At 39.9% G+C, this 17115-nt stretch overlaps 1 protein-coding gene across 3 annotated transcripts in view; it reads left to right on the top strand.

Annotated features, from left to right (window-relative positions):
* Positions 1-7212, top strand: part of ESRP1 (epithelial splicing regulatory protein 1) — a 53857-nt gene extending 46645 nt beyond the window's left edge. For 2 of the 3 annotated variants that reach the window (XM_060775617.2, XM_067467353.1), the window contains exons 13-15: positions 2244-2412; positions 4302-4410; positions 6182-7212. In XM_060775617.2, the coding sequence (XP_060631600.2) occupies positions 2244-2412; positions 4302-4392 (260 nt within the window). In that variant the 3' untranslated portion in view covers positions 4393-4410; positions 6182-7212. The remainder of the gene's footprint in view (positions 1-2243; positions 2413-4301; positions 4411-6181) is intronic. The other variant, XM_067467354.1, reaches the window with a different exon arrangement.
* The last annotated feature ends 9903 nt before the right edge of the window (positions 7213-17115 follow it).

Here is a 17115-nt window from a genome sequence, read left to right as displayed (position 1 = left end):
ATTTATAGCCAGTGGACATAAATATGTGGCCCCTCTCTGGACAGTCAGATATATAGACACTGTCACCAAAAGTAGATGATAGAATTTCACTGGAAGACCTAGAGATTCCTAGAGAAGTGTTCTCTTTAGGAATAGCTGTCATTCATCAGGATGTTATGGTCAACTTCTGGCACTGGAGGACCTAGAGATTTCTACACAGAACATTTTAATCAAACCCATGAATTTGGAGGGCCAACTGTAAGGACAAAATCTAAAGCAACAATACACAAAACTAAAAACTTAGTGAAACAAAAATAGTTGACAAGGTCAAAGTAAATTGAGGAAGACTGAGAAAGAGATAGATAGGCAAAGGGACACACACACCACCACCAACAACACTATAACTGATGGACTTTCTTTGTGGTATGTATATTTATATTGTTAGTACCACAGTTTTAAAAAATCATACTCTTTATGTTTGCCTGCCAAAGGACAGCCAAGAAAACCCAAAATAGAACTCCAACTAGGTCAGCTTTTATGAAATCAGATCCTAAAGTTGTAGGGTATGAGTATATACATCATGAAGGCATCTACACCAGAGAACAGTACTGGTTTCATCTCTTGGTGCTGTGGTGGCACAATGGGTTAAACCCTTGTGCTGGCTGAACTACTGACCTGAAGGTTGGCTGTTCAAATCCATGAGAAGGGGTGAGCTCCCATCTGTCAGCTCTAGCTTCTCATGCGGGAACATGAGAGAAGCCTCCCACAAGATGGTAACACATCCGGGCATCCCCTGGGCAAAGTCTTTGCAGATAGCCAGTTCTCTCACACCGGAAGCAACTTGCAGTTTCTCAAGTTGCTTCTGACACATGACATCTCTTGGTTGAGTGTAAACTCAGTGAAGCAATTATAATATGCCTCTATGTAATGTACTGAGTGCCTGAACCTTTAACCTCTGTACCATACTCTTTGCTCAGTAATAGTTCAATATCAACATAATATAAATACTATAAATAAATAAATAAATAGATCTTTGGATCTTAGCTGCTTGTTTAAAACAACAAACTAGAACTGTTTTGACTTCATGCCAGTAAATACAGCTTCTCAAAATAACAGAGCATTGTTGAGAAGGTCTTGTGTTCACTGAATTACTTTTTAAAGAAATACATAGGATGAAAGATTATGGTTAGACATCTCCATTACAAGGTACTGAGGGTTGAGAAAAACATTAAAAATATTAAGTAAAACCCTGGAATAAAAGATTTGCAAAGTGTGAAGTAGAGAAGAAATACAGATAAGGCTTGAAACTAACGTTGCCATAAAAAAGTATCCAAGAGTATCAGAGTATCTCTAAATGCATAATCAGAGAAACTCCCAACAAATAACATTTAAGTTTGCTTAGTGGAACTGTAGATGTCTCTCCTCCATGGTACATCATATTATACTTGGGAAATGGGATGGACCACATTTAGCCAGTTGTGGACTCGATCTTGGGATATTTGTGCTGAAGTCACCAATGAACTCAGAAAACCCACTGGGTGACCTGAGGTCACATTCTCATAGCCTGAATGCACCAATCACAGTTATATAGTGGGGAACCCTATATCATTCTTGACTATGAGCTTGTAGTCTAGAATTGTAAAAATTTGTAGTTAAAAGCAGCTAGGATTTGTGCTTATGACTGTAAACTCTACAGACGCCCAGAAGAAGTTTATGGTTGGCTGCTATAAGACTAGCAAAGGGGGAGAATCCTGATCCCTCAATAAAAGTGGATCTGTGAGAGAGCAGAAGCCTCCAAAAACATGAGCTGTGTGAAGATTGAGAGTAAAATATAAATACAATGTGTTACGGTTTCATCTTTTACCCCCTACCCAAAAGAGGGCCCAATGTAATTTACCCAGATTTTGGGGAAAGTTATTTGACTGCAGTGTTCAGAATCCCATATCCATGTGATCCAAAATTAACTTTTCAAAGCTATGATTTCAACAACTATGATTTAATAGAAGCAGGTGATTTAAAGCACTGTGTGTGCATTTGAAAGAAAGAGAGTGCTGGAACAAAGTCTGTAAAAATATAAGGGAGGGGACATAACTCCTACATGAATCTATCATGATTGGGAATGGGTGGTGCAGATGGATCTTTCAAATTTGCTATGACTTTTTGGAGCAGTGGTGTCTCTTGACCATATTTTATGCATCGACAACTTTGTGTGGAAATGTTTAGAAACTTTATCTGTGCTGTCTTTTTGTGTTCTCTCACCTTAGGCATTTCTCCACCTTCATACTCAATTCCCGCTCCCACAGCAGTTATCCCAACCGAAGCCGCGCTCTACCAGCCTTCTGTTCTCCTTAATCCACGGACACTACAGCCTTCCACTGCATACTATCCCGCTGGCACCCAGCTCTTCATGAACTACACCGCATATTATCCTAGGTATAAACAAACAAAAGAGAAAGCACGGAACGCCTCTTGAAGGAATCTAATGTTGTGAATTTCTGCTTACATAATAATAAGTTTATTGCTATCAATATAGAATTTATCATTGTAATTCCTGGATGCCTTTTTCCTAAGAAGGACACAAAGCATCCTTAATTACAAGAGTTAGATTGCTTTACAAAGTTTCCAAAACTGATAGCATTTTTATAATGTGTGTGTGGGCCCTTCTACACAGCCCTACATCCCAGAATATCAAAACAGAAAATCCCACATTATCTGCTTGGAACTGGCAGTGTGGACTCAGATAACCCAGTTCAAAGCAGATAGTGTGGGGTTTTCTGCCTTGATATTCTGGGATGTAGGGCTGCATGGAAGGGCCCTGTGTGTGTGTGTGTCTTCAAGTTATCTGTTGAGTTTTGGTGATCCCATGAATTTCACGCGGTTTTCTCAGGTATGGAATTTTCACAGATGGTTTTGCCAATTTGTTCCTCTTAAATATAGCTTAACACCTGTTAATCAATGTCTCCCATGTAAATACTCACCGAGGGTGGTTCAATATAGGCCATATATTGCAGCTTGAAGCTGGCTAGAGGGTGGATTGTCCATAACATGTACATCCTCAATGCATGCTGCAGCATGCATTAAACCTGAAACAGTGGATTTAAAAAACGCACCAAAAAGTCTGGAGTAAACCAAAAACCATGCTGCAGCCAATCAGAGTATCTACCATGTAGGGCTGAGAAGTGCCAAAAGAAAGCTGGCAGAAGGTAAATAATTACTCACCAGGAAGGGAAACCACGTAATTCCTGTTGCGACTCTCACTTTATGCTCCTTTGTCCTCATCATCTGTGCCCTTCCATAGTCCAGTGCTGATCCCAAACAGACATAGTGATTTCATATCAGTTCATCCCAGCAGAATGAGTGGAAAAATGGGCAGTTTGGTTCCAATCTGCAATCAGTGAATATTGTGGCTACCATCCCAGACTCTAACTGGTTCCTGCAGCAATTGTGTAGGCTCTCCACAGCAGAACCAGTTCCTTTAAATCCACTTCCTAACTTGGATTCAGTATCTGTGTAGAACCACCCCAAGATGACCATGCTTCGTTTCCAAGATTAGGTAGGATCTGGTGCCTTTGGGTTATTTAGGCTCCTTCCCCCTCTTCTAACTGAAAATCACAACTAATATGTGAGTTTTCAAAATCCCTTGATCCATAAAGCAACCTTAGGGTGGGCAGAAGGAATACAAACTCTGCCTCTCTTTCCCTAATGTTAGTGTTGGTTCTGTGTACTGTGAGTCCTTATATTAAGTCAATTGAATTTGGATGCTTTGTTGCAGGAATAGTGGACATAGAGAGGCAATTTCGATGAAGCCTGAAACTCAGCCTTTCCTCTCAGTTGAGGTTTAGCATGGGTTATTGTTTACTGCAGAGTATTCCCCCAGCTTGTCCACTTGACAATAGATGGCAAGTGGATATGACTGTTTTTCAGAAGCCTGGCAGGACTTGCAGGAAATAGAGGCTAAGACTCCAGGAAAGAGCAACACAGTTACTTTTGTAAGGATTACTGTACCCGGAGGCCATTCTAGCTGGGGATTTCTGGAAATCTTAATCTGAAGAGTAATTTGGACAATCTCTTCTATGTTGTGACTGATACAACACTTCTTTAAAATCTGGTTTTTATTCATTGTAAAGGTTCCTTTGAATATCTACTTATAATGCAGGTGCCCCACCTTCAGTGTTGTTTTGTCTGCTAACATTGTTTATGTGACAGGCACATTTTAGAAACTTCCCTAACCTTTTAGAATAGACTTGGATAGATGATGCTGCAACTGGGATGGGTCCACAAATGTTCCCTATGTAATTGTGGCTTTCATTGTAATTTTACAGTATGCAGCAGAGAATGGATCTATACTCACAGATGAGTCGACCAGGTCAGTGCCCAAAGAATGGATTTATCTTTAAAGGTCCAAGCAGTTAGATATTCTCAATAATAAAGGTAAGAACCAACAGCGTCTTGTGCAAAATGCGTGAGGTATGCTCACTTTGAATGTGGCTGTTTTCTGAATGGATGCTTGCCTTTCTCCAAGGTGTTTTCCTTTCTTAGAGTAATGACCAATGGCTTTCAAAGCAACTGCAGCAAACCCAGGAATTAGTTTGCTGCTCCCAGAGCAGTATATACTGCCAAAAAAAGTGCCAGAATGACAATAACAAAACCCAAAGTGACTGGAAGTCTAGTTCTGGTTTTGAATTATATTTATTTTTATGTTGTAGAAAGTAGATGCTCCTGCAAGGCATTTGAAAAGATGAATTGCCAGTCCTTGGAGACTTCCATAAGAAACAATTCAGTATTTTGGGGAAGAGGGTGCAAAAAAAAAAGGTAGCTGGGGATTCTGGAATAGAAACAGATAAGGAAATATGGTTCGGCTCCTGCCTATTTACGTGACCACATATCTCCTCAGGAACTTTTTCGGGCTCTAAGATCAGCCAGGGAGGCCATCCTGTTGGTCCCACCTACCTCACAAGTGAGGTTGGTTGGGATGAGGGAGAGGGCTTTCTTGGTAGTGGCCCCCCAACTATGGAATGCCCTTCCAGGGAAATTAGACAGGCACCTACTCTTACAACATTTAGGAAGGAATTGAAAACCTGACTGTTCCAGCAGGCTTTTAATAATGGCTAAAAGAAACCACCCTATTGGGACAGGTTTTTAACAGCTGCTTAGGCAGCTGAGGAGGAAAAGGAAGGGGCCTGAGGCCAGGAATTGTGGGAGTTGAAGTCCAAAACACCTGGAGGGCCAAAGTTTGCCCATGCCTGTGGTAGATAAAAACTAGACGTGGCAACTGGATATGACTATATCTTGTACATTTGTAAAAACCCTTCCACCATATTCAGGTAAATGTTCCATCTTGATTATCACTCCTGGAAATGCATAACAGGACTCATCAGTGAAAACTATGGACCAAACCAAATATATGGAATCAGATTGAGAAGAGAATAATATCTGTACTTACAGATTAGTTACCTTGGAGACGGGACCCAAGTCTAAATCTGAAATTCCGTGATGCTTCATATGCATCTTAGACGTATAGCCTAGTGCTAATTTTATATTTATTTACTATATTTATAGACCACTTTTCTTGACCCCGAAGGGGACTCAAGGTGGTTTAGATAATAGCCAATAATTTCATGCCTTAAAATCAATATACATCCAATATACAATTAAACATTTTAATTAAAAATTAAAAACAAGATTAGAAAGCATTCAAACACATAAAACATTACAATTACTACTATACTACTATAAAACCACATTATCCACAATCGTAGTCCAGGCTATTCTGATAATCATTACACATAATTCCAAGTCCATCTATTGCACTGTATTATTCACCAAAAGGTTGATCCCAAAGCCATGTTTTCACCCTCTTTCTGAAGATCAGGAGGGAAGGGGCTGATCTAATATTGCTAGGGAGAGAGTTCCACAGCAAAAGGGGCCACCACCAAAAAGGCCCTATCTCTTGTTCCCATCAGTCATGCCTTCGAAGGAGATGGGACTGAGAGCAGGGCCTCTCTGGACGACCTTAATCTCCGAGATGGTTCATAGGGAGAGATATGTTCAGATAGTTGAACTGGGCACAATATTTTTTTATTTCTGCATAAAATAAAGGTTTTGGATTTTAGAATCTTAGGTAAGAATTGCTGAAGTTTATGTAACTAGTGATGAGGAAGCTGAAATAAAAAAATCTGTTCCTTTCTATATTTCTTAATAGGTTCAACCTAACTTCCTGCACAACTGACAACCAAATGGAGATTTCTCTGAAACCCTGCACAAGAAAAGTTTCCACTGTCTTGGATATCTGCCAATGTTTTTGTATCGGTTTTTTTAACATACACTTTCGTATTTTTTTAACATACACTTTACCAGTGACCACAGAGACAGCCCCCTCTCCCCTCTCCCCCCCGGTGCCCCAACAATAAAAACTTATCATTAAATCTTTTGGGACGTTCACTACTTGAGAGCACATTTGCCAAAGTCACAAGGAACAAACATTGTTGGGTTTCTTTTCCCCTATCTTCAAAATGTTAAATTATTCTTAGCACAGAAAGGATCTTACTTGAAATTAAAAACACGGCGAAAAATTTGTTGAAATAGCTTGTCATGCTAAACAGACCTTTCTTTTTTTTAAACAAAATTGCACATGCATTTTTTATATTAAAGACCTTTGAATTGTATTCAGCTTTTTATTAAAATGGTTTTGTTTTGTATATGTTTATTTGTTTTGAAATACATCTTCGGATTCTAGCCAGGTTTACTTGACAGTGTAGAAAATGCTTAAGAATGGAAAATGCAAGATTCTGGCAGGGGGAGAAGTACTGTAACTTTTGTAATATATTATATAAATATAATATATATAAACTGTAATGCTTTAAATTTGTATATTGCACATATGGCTACTGTATATTTAAGTTACTGTCCCAGGATATTCTGAGAGGGGCAATTAATTATTATAGTGCACAAAGCCTCCAGCAATTTTGCTATTCCACAAAGCCAGTGATGTTAAACCCCGTTGTTGGGATTATATTACAAACTCTGTGAAAACATGGGAAATGCAATACTTGTTCACAACTATGGAGGAAATAATTAAGGTATGTGGCACTGGAGGTTATTGAGAAAATGTAATTAGAAAACCCTCATTTTGACACTGAATATCTCTTCCCCCCTCCCCCAAGATCGAGAATGAATTGTTACCAAAAGCATTGGAAAAATAAATAAATAAAGGGCTATATCACTGTTGTAGAAGTTGGTCTGAGGTGCTCTATATGGGTTCTGTACCAGTCCGCTACCGGGATGGTCTCTGATCCTTGACCAATGTTGCATTTGCATCTTCCACAAGTATTAAAAGTGTTTTAAATCCACTGATTGACCTCTTTGGTTTGAATTCTGTGTTCATATAGTCCAGGTAGACAAATCAATGGTGGAACCTTAGGGTCTTTTTCTTCTGGATACTGAATCTCGTGCACTTGTTTTCCAGGCTGGAAGGACTACATTACAAAACTATACCGACCAACTGCTATGCATAAATGTAAACAACAAAAAGGGGGGAAACACATAACTTCCAACTTCTTAGCTAATCATTATAATTACCCTTCAAATATTGTAAAGCAATAGCGCATGGGGATGCAGACCCAACGTCATCCCTGACCTTGTCTTACTCAACTGCTAAGTATGCCTGCACCGTCTGGCATAAATCTGTCCATGCAAAGCAAGTGAATATAGCACTAAATGAGACACCTAGAATAATCACAGGATATCTTGAACCTACATCTTTTGATAGACTCTATAAGCTAGCAGGCATCCCCCCCCCCCCCAATGTACAATGGGAAGTTGCCTCCAATTGTGATAGAAATAAGATTGAACACTCTGAAAGCAACCCACTGTATGGCTATTGGCCTCCTCCCAGTAAACTTAAATCAAGGAAATGTTTCATGAGAACCACCACTCCTCTTAATGCTTCCCCAGCAACAGGAAGAATATCCCTGTAGGTATCAAAATCAGACAATTCCAACTGGATGACCCCCCAAGAGGGTCTTCCTCCAGGGGCAAACCAAGAATGGGCAACTTGGAAGTTCCTGAACAGACTCAGAAGTGGAGTTGGCAGATCAAGAGACAATCTGGCAAAATGGCACTACCTAAAAGAATCCCACACCTTGTGCGACTGTGGAGCAGAACAAAACAACCCTGCATCTGTATGCTTGCTCACAATGCCCTGCCTCATGCACAGAGGAATAATGGTTTAAAGCTACAGACAATGCAGTTTCTGTTGCCCGTTTTTAGTCTAAAACTATCTAGCAGATTATAATCCCTTTATTTTATCAGTTTTAGCTAAACTATTTTATGCAATGCTGTTGATATGAGATATATATACACACACACACTTTAAATGTATAACATAAATGTACTTCTACCTATTGTTTAAACCTACTTTTCTTCAAATTCTAATGTTGATAATTTCCCAACTGCCCTCCCCAAATAAACAATTATTAATTTCCAATCTTTTTTATACTACAGGGGCCCCTTGGTTTCCACTGGGATTTGCACCAGGCCCCTCTATGGATGCCAATTTGTGGATATACACTGGTGCTCCTTTTATAAAAGGGGAAAACTAAACTTTTCTTTTTGAATTGAGAGTCATGGATGGTTGAATCCATGGATACAGAGGATTTACTGTATGTAAAGACGTTTCCCTAATTTGAATAAATTTATCTGACTCTGTAAGGTCATACAATTTTGTCACCCAGTGTTCATGTAGTGAAATGGCTATATTTTTCCACATTGGTACATAAAACAGTCTGGCAGCTATAAAATATCGAATAATTCTTCTGCATTTCTCAGTCTGTTCATACATCATCCCCAGCAAGAAAAACTCTGGTTTCAGTTGAATTTTTTAAATTTCAAAATGTCATAAATTAAACAATGTACATGGTTTCCAAAGAATAGGAATGTATCTAAGCATCTTCAAAATGCAGCCTTCCAGCTGTTTGAGCCTCCAACTTCCGGAAGCATTAGCCAGCTTGTTCAGTGATAGAGAATTCTGGGATTTGGAGGCTAAAACAGCTGAAGGGCCACAGTTTGAAGATGGCTGATCTAAATCTTTTTCCTTGGCTTCCAGCTTCAAAACAAATGCTTCAAATACCAGATTCTTCCAACAGCATGTTTGTTTATGGGCAGCAGAACTTGAAAATACTAGCTTTTAGTCCTCAAGTTCTAGAGATACCTATCCAAAAATAGTCACTGGCTATTCTGACTGGCGGTAGAAGAGGTTGAAGGAGCTATTAATAGCTGTCAAGTTGGCTTTGACTTAATGGTGACCTTATGAATGAGAGACCTCCAAGATCCCCAGTCATCAACTGCCTGCTCAGGTCTTGCAACTTGGGAGTCAGAGCTTCCTTGATTGAATCAATCTACCCACAATATGGTTCTTTTTTTCTATTATCTTTCCAATGACCCATACTGTTTCATGATGTGTCCAAAATGCCATAGCCTCATTTAGTCATCTTCATTTCTACTGAAAGTCTAGACCCAATTTGCTCCAGGACTCATTCATTTGGTGGCCCATGATATCCATGGCATTTCTCCTCCAGCATGGCATTTCAAATGTGTTAATTATCTTACTATCTACTTTCTTCATTGCCCAGCTTTTACAATCATAGTTAGAAATTAGAAGAAGGTGTCATCCAAAATAACTTTGCAAATCTCTGGTACAGTAATATGCCTATGCTGTAGTAATATGTCAATGTTCTTAGAAAAACTGAATTTGCTGCAAGGTCTTTGTTATGGATCAAAACATCAGATCAAAACATGCCAACAGCCTTCAGAAACCAAGACAAGCAGTCATACTGGTACACAAACGTTTTCTTCGAGCCTGGAACAAACTCTTCAATGTCACTCATCCTCACTATTTTGAAGGCAGGCGGCATATTCTTTAAAATCTCTTTGTTTTTAGTTCCTTATATTTCTGACAGTTTTTTATTTTTAGTCAACCATGGCTGGAGGCAACATATAAGGAACAAGCATCCTTTATTCTATTCTGCCACTGGGATTGCTAGTCTGTTGAGTAGAGAAGACTTCCCTGTACCATCTCCAGAGACTTATCCTGTGATTGAACAAAGTGGCACAACAGTTCCTTCTACCTGCCTATAAAAACAATAAAGCAAGGGACTACAGAATATTGAACCTCTTTATTCTCAGACTAAAGAACAGAAACATGCAGCTCTTCATATGCTGTTGGATCACATCTCCTGGCTTTCCTAGTCATAATCCCAAAGGCTTGAGAGATAATGGGAGTTGCACTCCAACAACTTCTGAAGACCAAGTAAGGCATACATACTCTCAGACGTACAGGAAGGATGAGTGAAACTTTCTGGGACTGCTACTCCCATCAATCCTGGTTAAGCAGTATCTTCTGGGAGTTTTTAGTACTCCAGTTTAGAGCTGAAACCCAGATTCGCAGTTCATGTCCTTCCTCAACCTCAGTTCCCTGGCATGTTGCTTACTAAATTAGAAGACGGGGGAGAAGTGCAAGACTGAATTCCAGGTGCATAGACTCAGTCAAAGAGATTGAATTCTATGTTTGAGGACCATTCCCCCAATTAGATTTCCCCAGCAACATCCCTGTTGCGATGCTACAACTGAGAAAAGTCTCATATCATATCCCAATCCTTCCACAACTATACTCCTTTATAATATTGAAGTCTCTTGCAAAACTTAGATTGATCTCTTCATTGATAATTGTAAGTGCAGATATAAGACTTAGTTTTCCTTTTAACTTGGCAAGTTTTTTTCTTACCTGCCTATATATCTGTTCTACTGCCTTATTGTTATGCTTTCTTGACTTCCACTTACATGTTATTATAGTACTGTAAGCAGCATTAGGGCCACAATGAATTATTATACAAGTTTTTATGAGGGGTGCAAAGTTCCATATGTTTATAAGATTTCATTTTTTCAAATAAATCAAAAATGCTAGATCATTTTGATTTTGCAAGACCTCTACCAAGTTGGGTTGTTGTATGTTTTTCAGTCTATATGGCCATGTTCTAGAAGCATTCTCTCCTGATGTTTCGCCTGCATCTATGACAAGCATCCTCAGAGGTTGTGAGGTCAGACCTGAGGATGCTTGCCACAGATGCAGGGGAAACGTTAGGAGACAATGCTTCTAGAACATGGCCATATAGCCTGAAAAACCTACAACAACCCAGTTATTTCAGCCATGACAGCCTTCAACAATACTTACCAAGTTATTTAAAATTCATGCATATAGAGAGGCTTATTGGGCTGCTTCAGATTACACATTGTATTACTTTGCCTATCCCTATATTTTTGCTCAGAAGTTTTAATTTTGTGCTCTAGTTACTCTGAAGTATTGTCAGGCTGCAGGCCTGAGCTTGCCTTAACTGATCTGTCAAACAGGATTGTTTTCCTGTGAACAGGGAAGTGCCGCATTACCTTTGCACATGTAGAAACATTAGAGATGTTTACACCTTTGAATAGCAGTCATAACAACAAAATAATGTGACCCATAAAGACGAATGACTAAAACAAAGGTGGCTGGCTGTTATTAACTTGAAACGGGTAGTGGCAGGAATGTATTTACATAGTTGTTGTTATGTGCTTTCATTTCTGACTTATGGTGACTGTAAAACAAATCTATCACAGTATTTTATTGACCAAATTTGTTCAGAGGTGTTTACCATTGCCTTCTTGGGAGAATGTGACTTTCCCAAGGTCACCAAGTGAGTTTTCATGGCCAAATGGGAATTCCAACCCCGATCTCCAGAGTGATAGTCCAATGCTGATACCACACTGGCTCCTGTAATTTGCTTACAGATAAGAAATAATTGCTGTAACTCATCTAATATCTGGAGGCTGGGCTCTTTGGTTCTTTATCTTTTACTTTCTCCCTCAGGAGAAATTTCTGGTGATTTGCTTAATGTCTTCAGAATAATGTCTACAATGGCACACTGAAGATACTCATAATTGGGACCTGGGGTATCATCCCATCACTGCACAGTTTGCATTTTTAAAGTAAATTTCCCAATGCTATTAAGAGAGAAAATGAGAGTTGTACATTGAAAACAGAATAGAAAAACTGGCTTTCAGCACAATTATGGTTGGAAGCAACCAGTCTCTACAACCCACCAACAATTATTGTCTATGCTGTGTATTTTACAGAAATGCTTTGATCTGTATCTTTTGTGGGACTGAATTTTACTGTATGTCTGTAGAATTTTTATAGTATTTGTGTGTTTTAACGGCGTTGTGACCCACCTGAAGCTGTGAAGAGAGACTGGTAAGGAAAAAAAATTATTTATTATTTCAACAAGAATTCAGTTATACAGATTAGAAGTCCTGCTCGAAAGCAACCTTTTTTTGTATGAAATGTTTGCCACAAATACAGCCATAATCAGTCTATATCAATGGTTCCCAGCCTGTGGTCTCTGGACCACCAGTGGTCTGCAAGAACTAAAATATGGTCCGTAGCCTCACAGTTACTACACCATTGCAGCGAGAGCAACTGCTCTTTGCAAAACCCTCTGATAGTGCCAAGGCTTATTAAATATGGGTTTCTATGGGCGAGCTGATAGTGACTGCTGGATGGCATATGTTCTGTATCAGAAACTAGAGCTGATGTGGTCTATCCAATGCAAGTTTCTGAATCAGCACCCCAAATAACCAAACCAAATCTAAAGTTAACCAAAAACGGATTTGTAACCCTTTTGGTACTAATGTTGGAAACTGGTCCTTGGTCAAAGTGGTCCCTGGTTAAAAAAAGAAGAAGTAGGGGACCACTGGTCTATATGGTGTGGTTAGACAGAACTTGAGTGGTTGGTTCCTGCACCGCAATGATGACAGCAGTTCTATTAAGATGAGAATGTATTCATTGCATTAGAAGGAACATTAAAACAACCGCAACCAAAAATCAATTTGATTGATTAGTCACCATGAATTAAGATCATATAGAAAATTAAATGACCCATATGGAACATGAAATGACCCATAACTGCCATCTTCCTTCTAGTCTTAGACTAGACTTAGTAGGGTTTAAAGACTAAGATAGAGGTTACAACAGGAGACACAGGTAACAGAAGTCTAGTAAGTTATCAGTTTAAAAGACTGCAAAACTTAATATCTTTCTCAATACCTCTAAGCGGTCCTAGATTTTTTTTCAGCCTATGCCCTACATAAAGAACCAGATCTACAGACAGGATGAGGCAGCTGCTTGTAGTTGCAAGTACAAGCAATCCCCATGTTACGAACAAGATAGTTCTGTACGTTTATTCTTAAGCTGTATTTTTGTGTAAGTCTGAACAGGTATGTTTTCTAAGTGTAACTCCAGCCAAAAATATCTATTTTTTAAAGCTTTGGGTAGTATCGGGAAGGGTTAACACCCCGGTGTAGTTTGTTTTTCCACTTATTTTCAGTCCCTGTGATAATTGGATTTTGAAAAATGTTGCTTGTTGTGGAAACAAGAATTGGTGATAAAGCTTCAGCGGAGACACCTTTTCCATAATAACTCTTCCAGGAATGAATTCCCTTCTGAAGATATATCTCACTTCCTGTTGACTCATCCCTGTTCTTAACGAAAAATAATTGGTAAGTCGGATGTTTGTAACTCAGGGACTGCCTGTATTATGGAGACAGCAGTTTCACCTGGGACCTCCAGCCTTGGAAAGCAAATCTTCACTTGGAACAAAGGCAAACATGAACCCTCTGATTCTAGCAAACTGGAAAATGGTTTGGGACCGCCTTACCCCCTACCAACCCCAGAGATCCCTCTGTTCTGAGGACCAAGATCTATTGGAAATTCCCAGTGTCAAGATCTTGCATCTAACAGCAACCAGACGCAGAGCCTTTACAGCAGTGGCACCATCACTCTGGAATACTCTGCCACCTGAAGTCCGTACCTTGCGGGACTTATCAGCTTTCTGCAGGGCATGTAAGACATACCTGTTTTGATAGGCCTTTGATTTATGATATTGCTGTTTTTAAATTGTGTTAGGTTTAAGCCATTCTTATAAGCCACTCCGAGCCCCAGGGGAGTTTGAATAATAAACAAACAAACAAACAAATAAATAATTGTAATGGGGGAGGGACTGGTAACTGGTCGAATAATAGATTTTTAAAAGGCTGATGTGTATGACAGGTAATTACAGATATAAATTGGGGTCTGATTTAGAGGAGGTTTTTGTTTCATGTCATGATTGATTTGAGAAACTCAAGTCGCTTCTGGTATGAGAGAATTGGTCATCTGCAAAGACATTGCCCCGGGGACGCCTGGATGTTTTACTATCCTGTGGGAGGCTTATCTCATGACCCCGCATGGTAAGCCTCAGTTGACAGACGGGAACTCACCACTTTTAGTTGGCGGTTCAGTCGGCAGAAGGATTTAACCCATTGCACCACTGGGGGCTCCTATTTAGAGGAGACTAACAGCAGGGAAGGCCATTGGTACAATTAGAGTCAGTTGATTTGAATGGAAAGTTAAATCTGTGTGTTTGAGGAAGGTTAATTGAGGAAATTTGATCACACAGCTGGGGTATTCAAAAAGAAAACTTTTATCAGAGAAACCAAACATCTAACAGAGAAAACATAAACACCAAACTTGCAAAGAGTCTAATTAAATGTAATTTCTACACTATGATTACTGACCACCAGTCAGAATGAAGTAACCCTGGAAACCACAGCTAGTCTGTAACAAACATGCATGAAATTAAAATATATGAGGATTAATTTTGTTAAAACCTCATCCATGTGGATTCTGTGTATTGTTGAAGGCTTTCATGGCCGGAATCACTGGGTTGTTGTAGGTTTTTCAAGCTGTATGGCCATGTTGTAGAAGCATTCTCTCCTGACGTTTCGCCTGCATCTATGGCAGGCATTCTCAGAGGTTGTGAGCAAATCACTGATCTCTATCTACAAGTTATTGATGGTGTATTGTGTTGGATTAGGTCCAAAATGAATCTGTATAGTGGGGCAGAGAGGAAGAAAAGCTGGTGGTTCTTAAGATGTTTGCAGAAAGGACTTTGCACTGACTGTTTGCGATAGGAAACATCTGTACTCTGTATATGACGGCCTCACATTTTCCCACCTGGCTTTGTTCAGCTCAGCTCAGCAGTAATAGTCAGGAAAAGCCACTTCAAAAGCTCCCTCCACATTGGGATCCCTTTCATTTTCTAAAAGCTCATGCAGTGAAAAAGTGTCCCGACATAGCTTTGACTTTCTTCAGGCACTGTGCTATTCCATCTCATTAGCAAACAGTATGTTAGCAGATGGAAAGTACCATTGCTGATTAAGCTCTCTGTGTCCTTCTACATGTAGTTTTAGTTCCACTGAAGAAAAGGCGCTGTGTGTATTTTGTGTGTGTGTGTGTGTCAGGAGCAAATTGAGAAACTGCAAGTTGCTTCTGGTGTGAGGGAATTGGCAGTCTGCAAGGACGTTGCCCAGGGGACGCCCAGGTGTTTTTTATGTTTTACCACAAGGCTTCTCACATTTCCCTGCAGAAGCTAGAGCTGACAGACAGGAGCTCACCCCTCCCCAGATTCGAACCGCCGACCTTTCAGTCAGCAGTCCTGCTGGCACAAGGGTTTAACCCATTGCACCACCGGGGGCTCCAGGCTAATGATTAAGTATTGTTCTTTAAAACAACAACTAGCGACATGACCACCACCTTTGGAAAACATGAAAGATGGAATGGGAAAGGAGAATACAGAATTCCCCCCAAGACTAAGTTGGGGAGGTGAGTTCCTAAAAAGATCTGGTAAAATTGGAAAACTGAAATGTCTATGTAGCTAAGCCTCCTCAGATGATGTCAGAGCTCCACTACATCATCAAGCAAAACAGGGAGAGACTACGCTTCTCGAACATGGCCATACAGCCCGGAAAACTCACAGCAACCCATTACCTGCACTGTTAAGTACCCCTGTCTTAAAAACAGGTCCTGTTGAAAAGGCAAGTTTTATTTAATTTCTCTATTGGTTATAACCAGCAAAAAGCACATAGCTGCTTCAAGGGTGAATGGGGGGAAAGACTTGAGACAGTTTACGGTTTAATGGTCATCTGCTATCCTTTCAAATCCGTATGCAGATATACTTATGTTTGCTAAAATTACAGCCTTACATTAAAGCATGTCAGATTCCAGTGAAAAAGCAAATTTATACACATTTCACCTCTATAGGTGCCCCTGCACTGTAGAGATGATAATAATAATAATAATAATAATAATAATAATAATAATAATAATAATAATAGTAATACACTGCCTCAAGGGTAAATGGGGGGAAAGACTTGAGACAGTTTATGGTTTAAAGGTTCAGCTTTATTCAGTTTTATCTCCCCGGAAAGACTCAGAGCAGATTCCAGTATACATATAAGGCAAATACTCGATGCCTTTTACACAATGACATAGAATATACGGATAAGGTAAAGGCCTTCCCTTTTGTTGCATTCTCTTATTTAAAGACTGCAAAACATGAATGCAGTTCTTTGACCTTGAGGTTCCTTTCTTTGCACTCCTTTTTCACGGATTCTTTTGGATTGCCTGTGCCTGAGGTTTCTCCTCCTCAGATGCAGCCTGGTATCCCTGTCTAACCCAGCTGTTCCCTTGGACGAGCTATCTTGGTCTGTCAGGTCCTTTATCAGGGGTTACTAAGCTCCTTGTGGGCAAAAGGTCCTCTCCTTGTCAGATGGACTTCAAAACAGTTCCACTTTCAAACTCACAGACAGAATCTTGCTCTGAAATCCCCTCCTTTCTCTCATCTAAATATCTATCACTCTCCCAGGCTCTGAAACCCCAATCCCCATCATCTTCATTTGTCTGAACCACAACACCCTTTTCATCTCCAGCGTCTGGGGGCGATGCTCAACTCAGGGAGGTGCTCTTGTTCCATTTTTCCATGCTGTGGTGTCTGTTGTCCATATACATCTCAGATCATGTTTTGCTGGCATGTCTGCATGGGGTGCCCTTTTACCTTCCCGCTGAGGCGTTACCTATTGATCTACTTGCATTGCATGCTTTCAAATTGCTAGGTTGGCAGAAGCTAGGGCTGACAGTTGGGAGCTCACACCAACTCACAACTTCAAACTGCTAACTCTTCAGTCAGAAGCTTTTCCTGCAGCTAGTGAATGCAGCTTTTGCTGCGGCTA

The sequence above is a fragment of the Anolis sagrei genome, chromosome 4 (genome assembly GCF_037176765.1).
Source record: "Anolis sagrei isolate rAnoSag1 chromosome 4, rAnoSag1.mat, whole genome shotgun sequence".
NCBI classification, from domain to species: Eukaryota; Metazoa; Chordata; class Lepidosauria; order Squamata; family Dactyloidae; genus Anolis; species Anolis sagrei.
The sequence above is the reverse complement of the archived record's forward strand: the minus strand, read 5'-3'. Positions and strand labels throughout refer to the sequence as shown.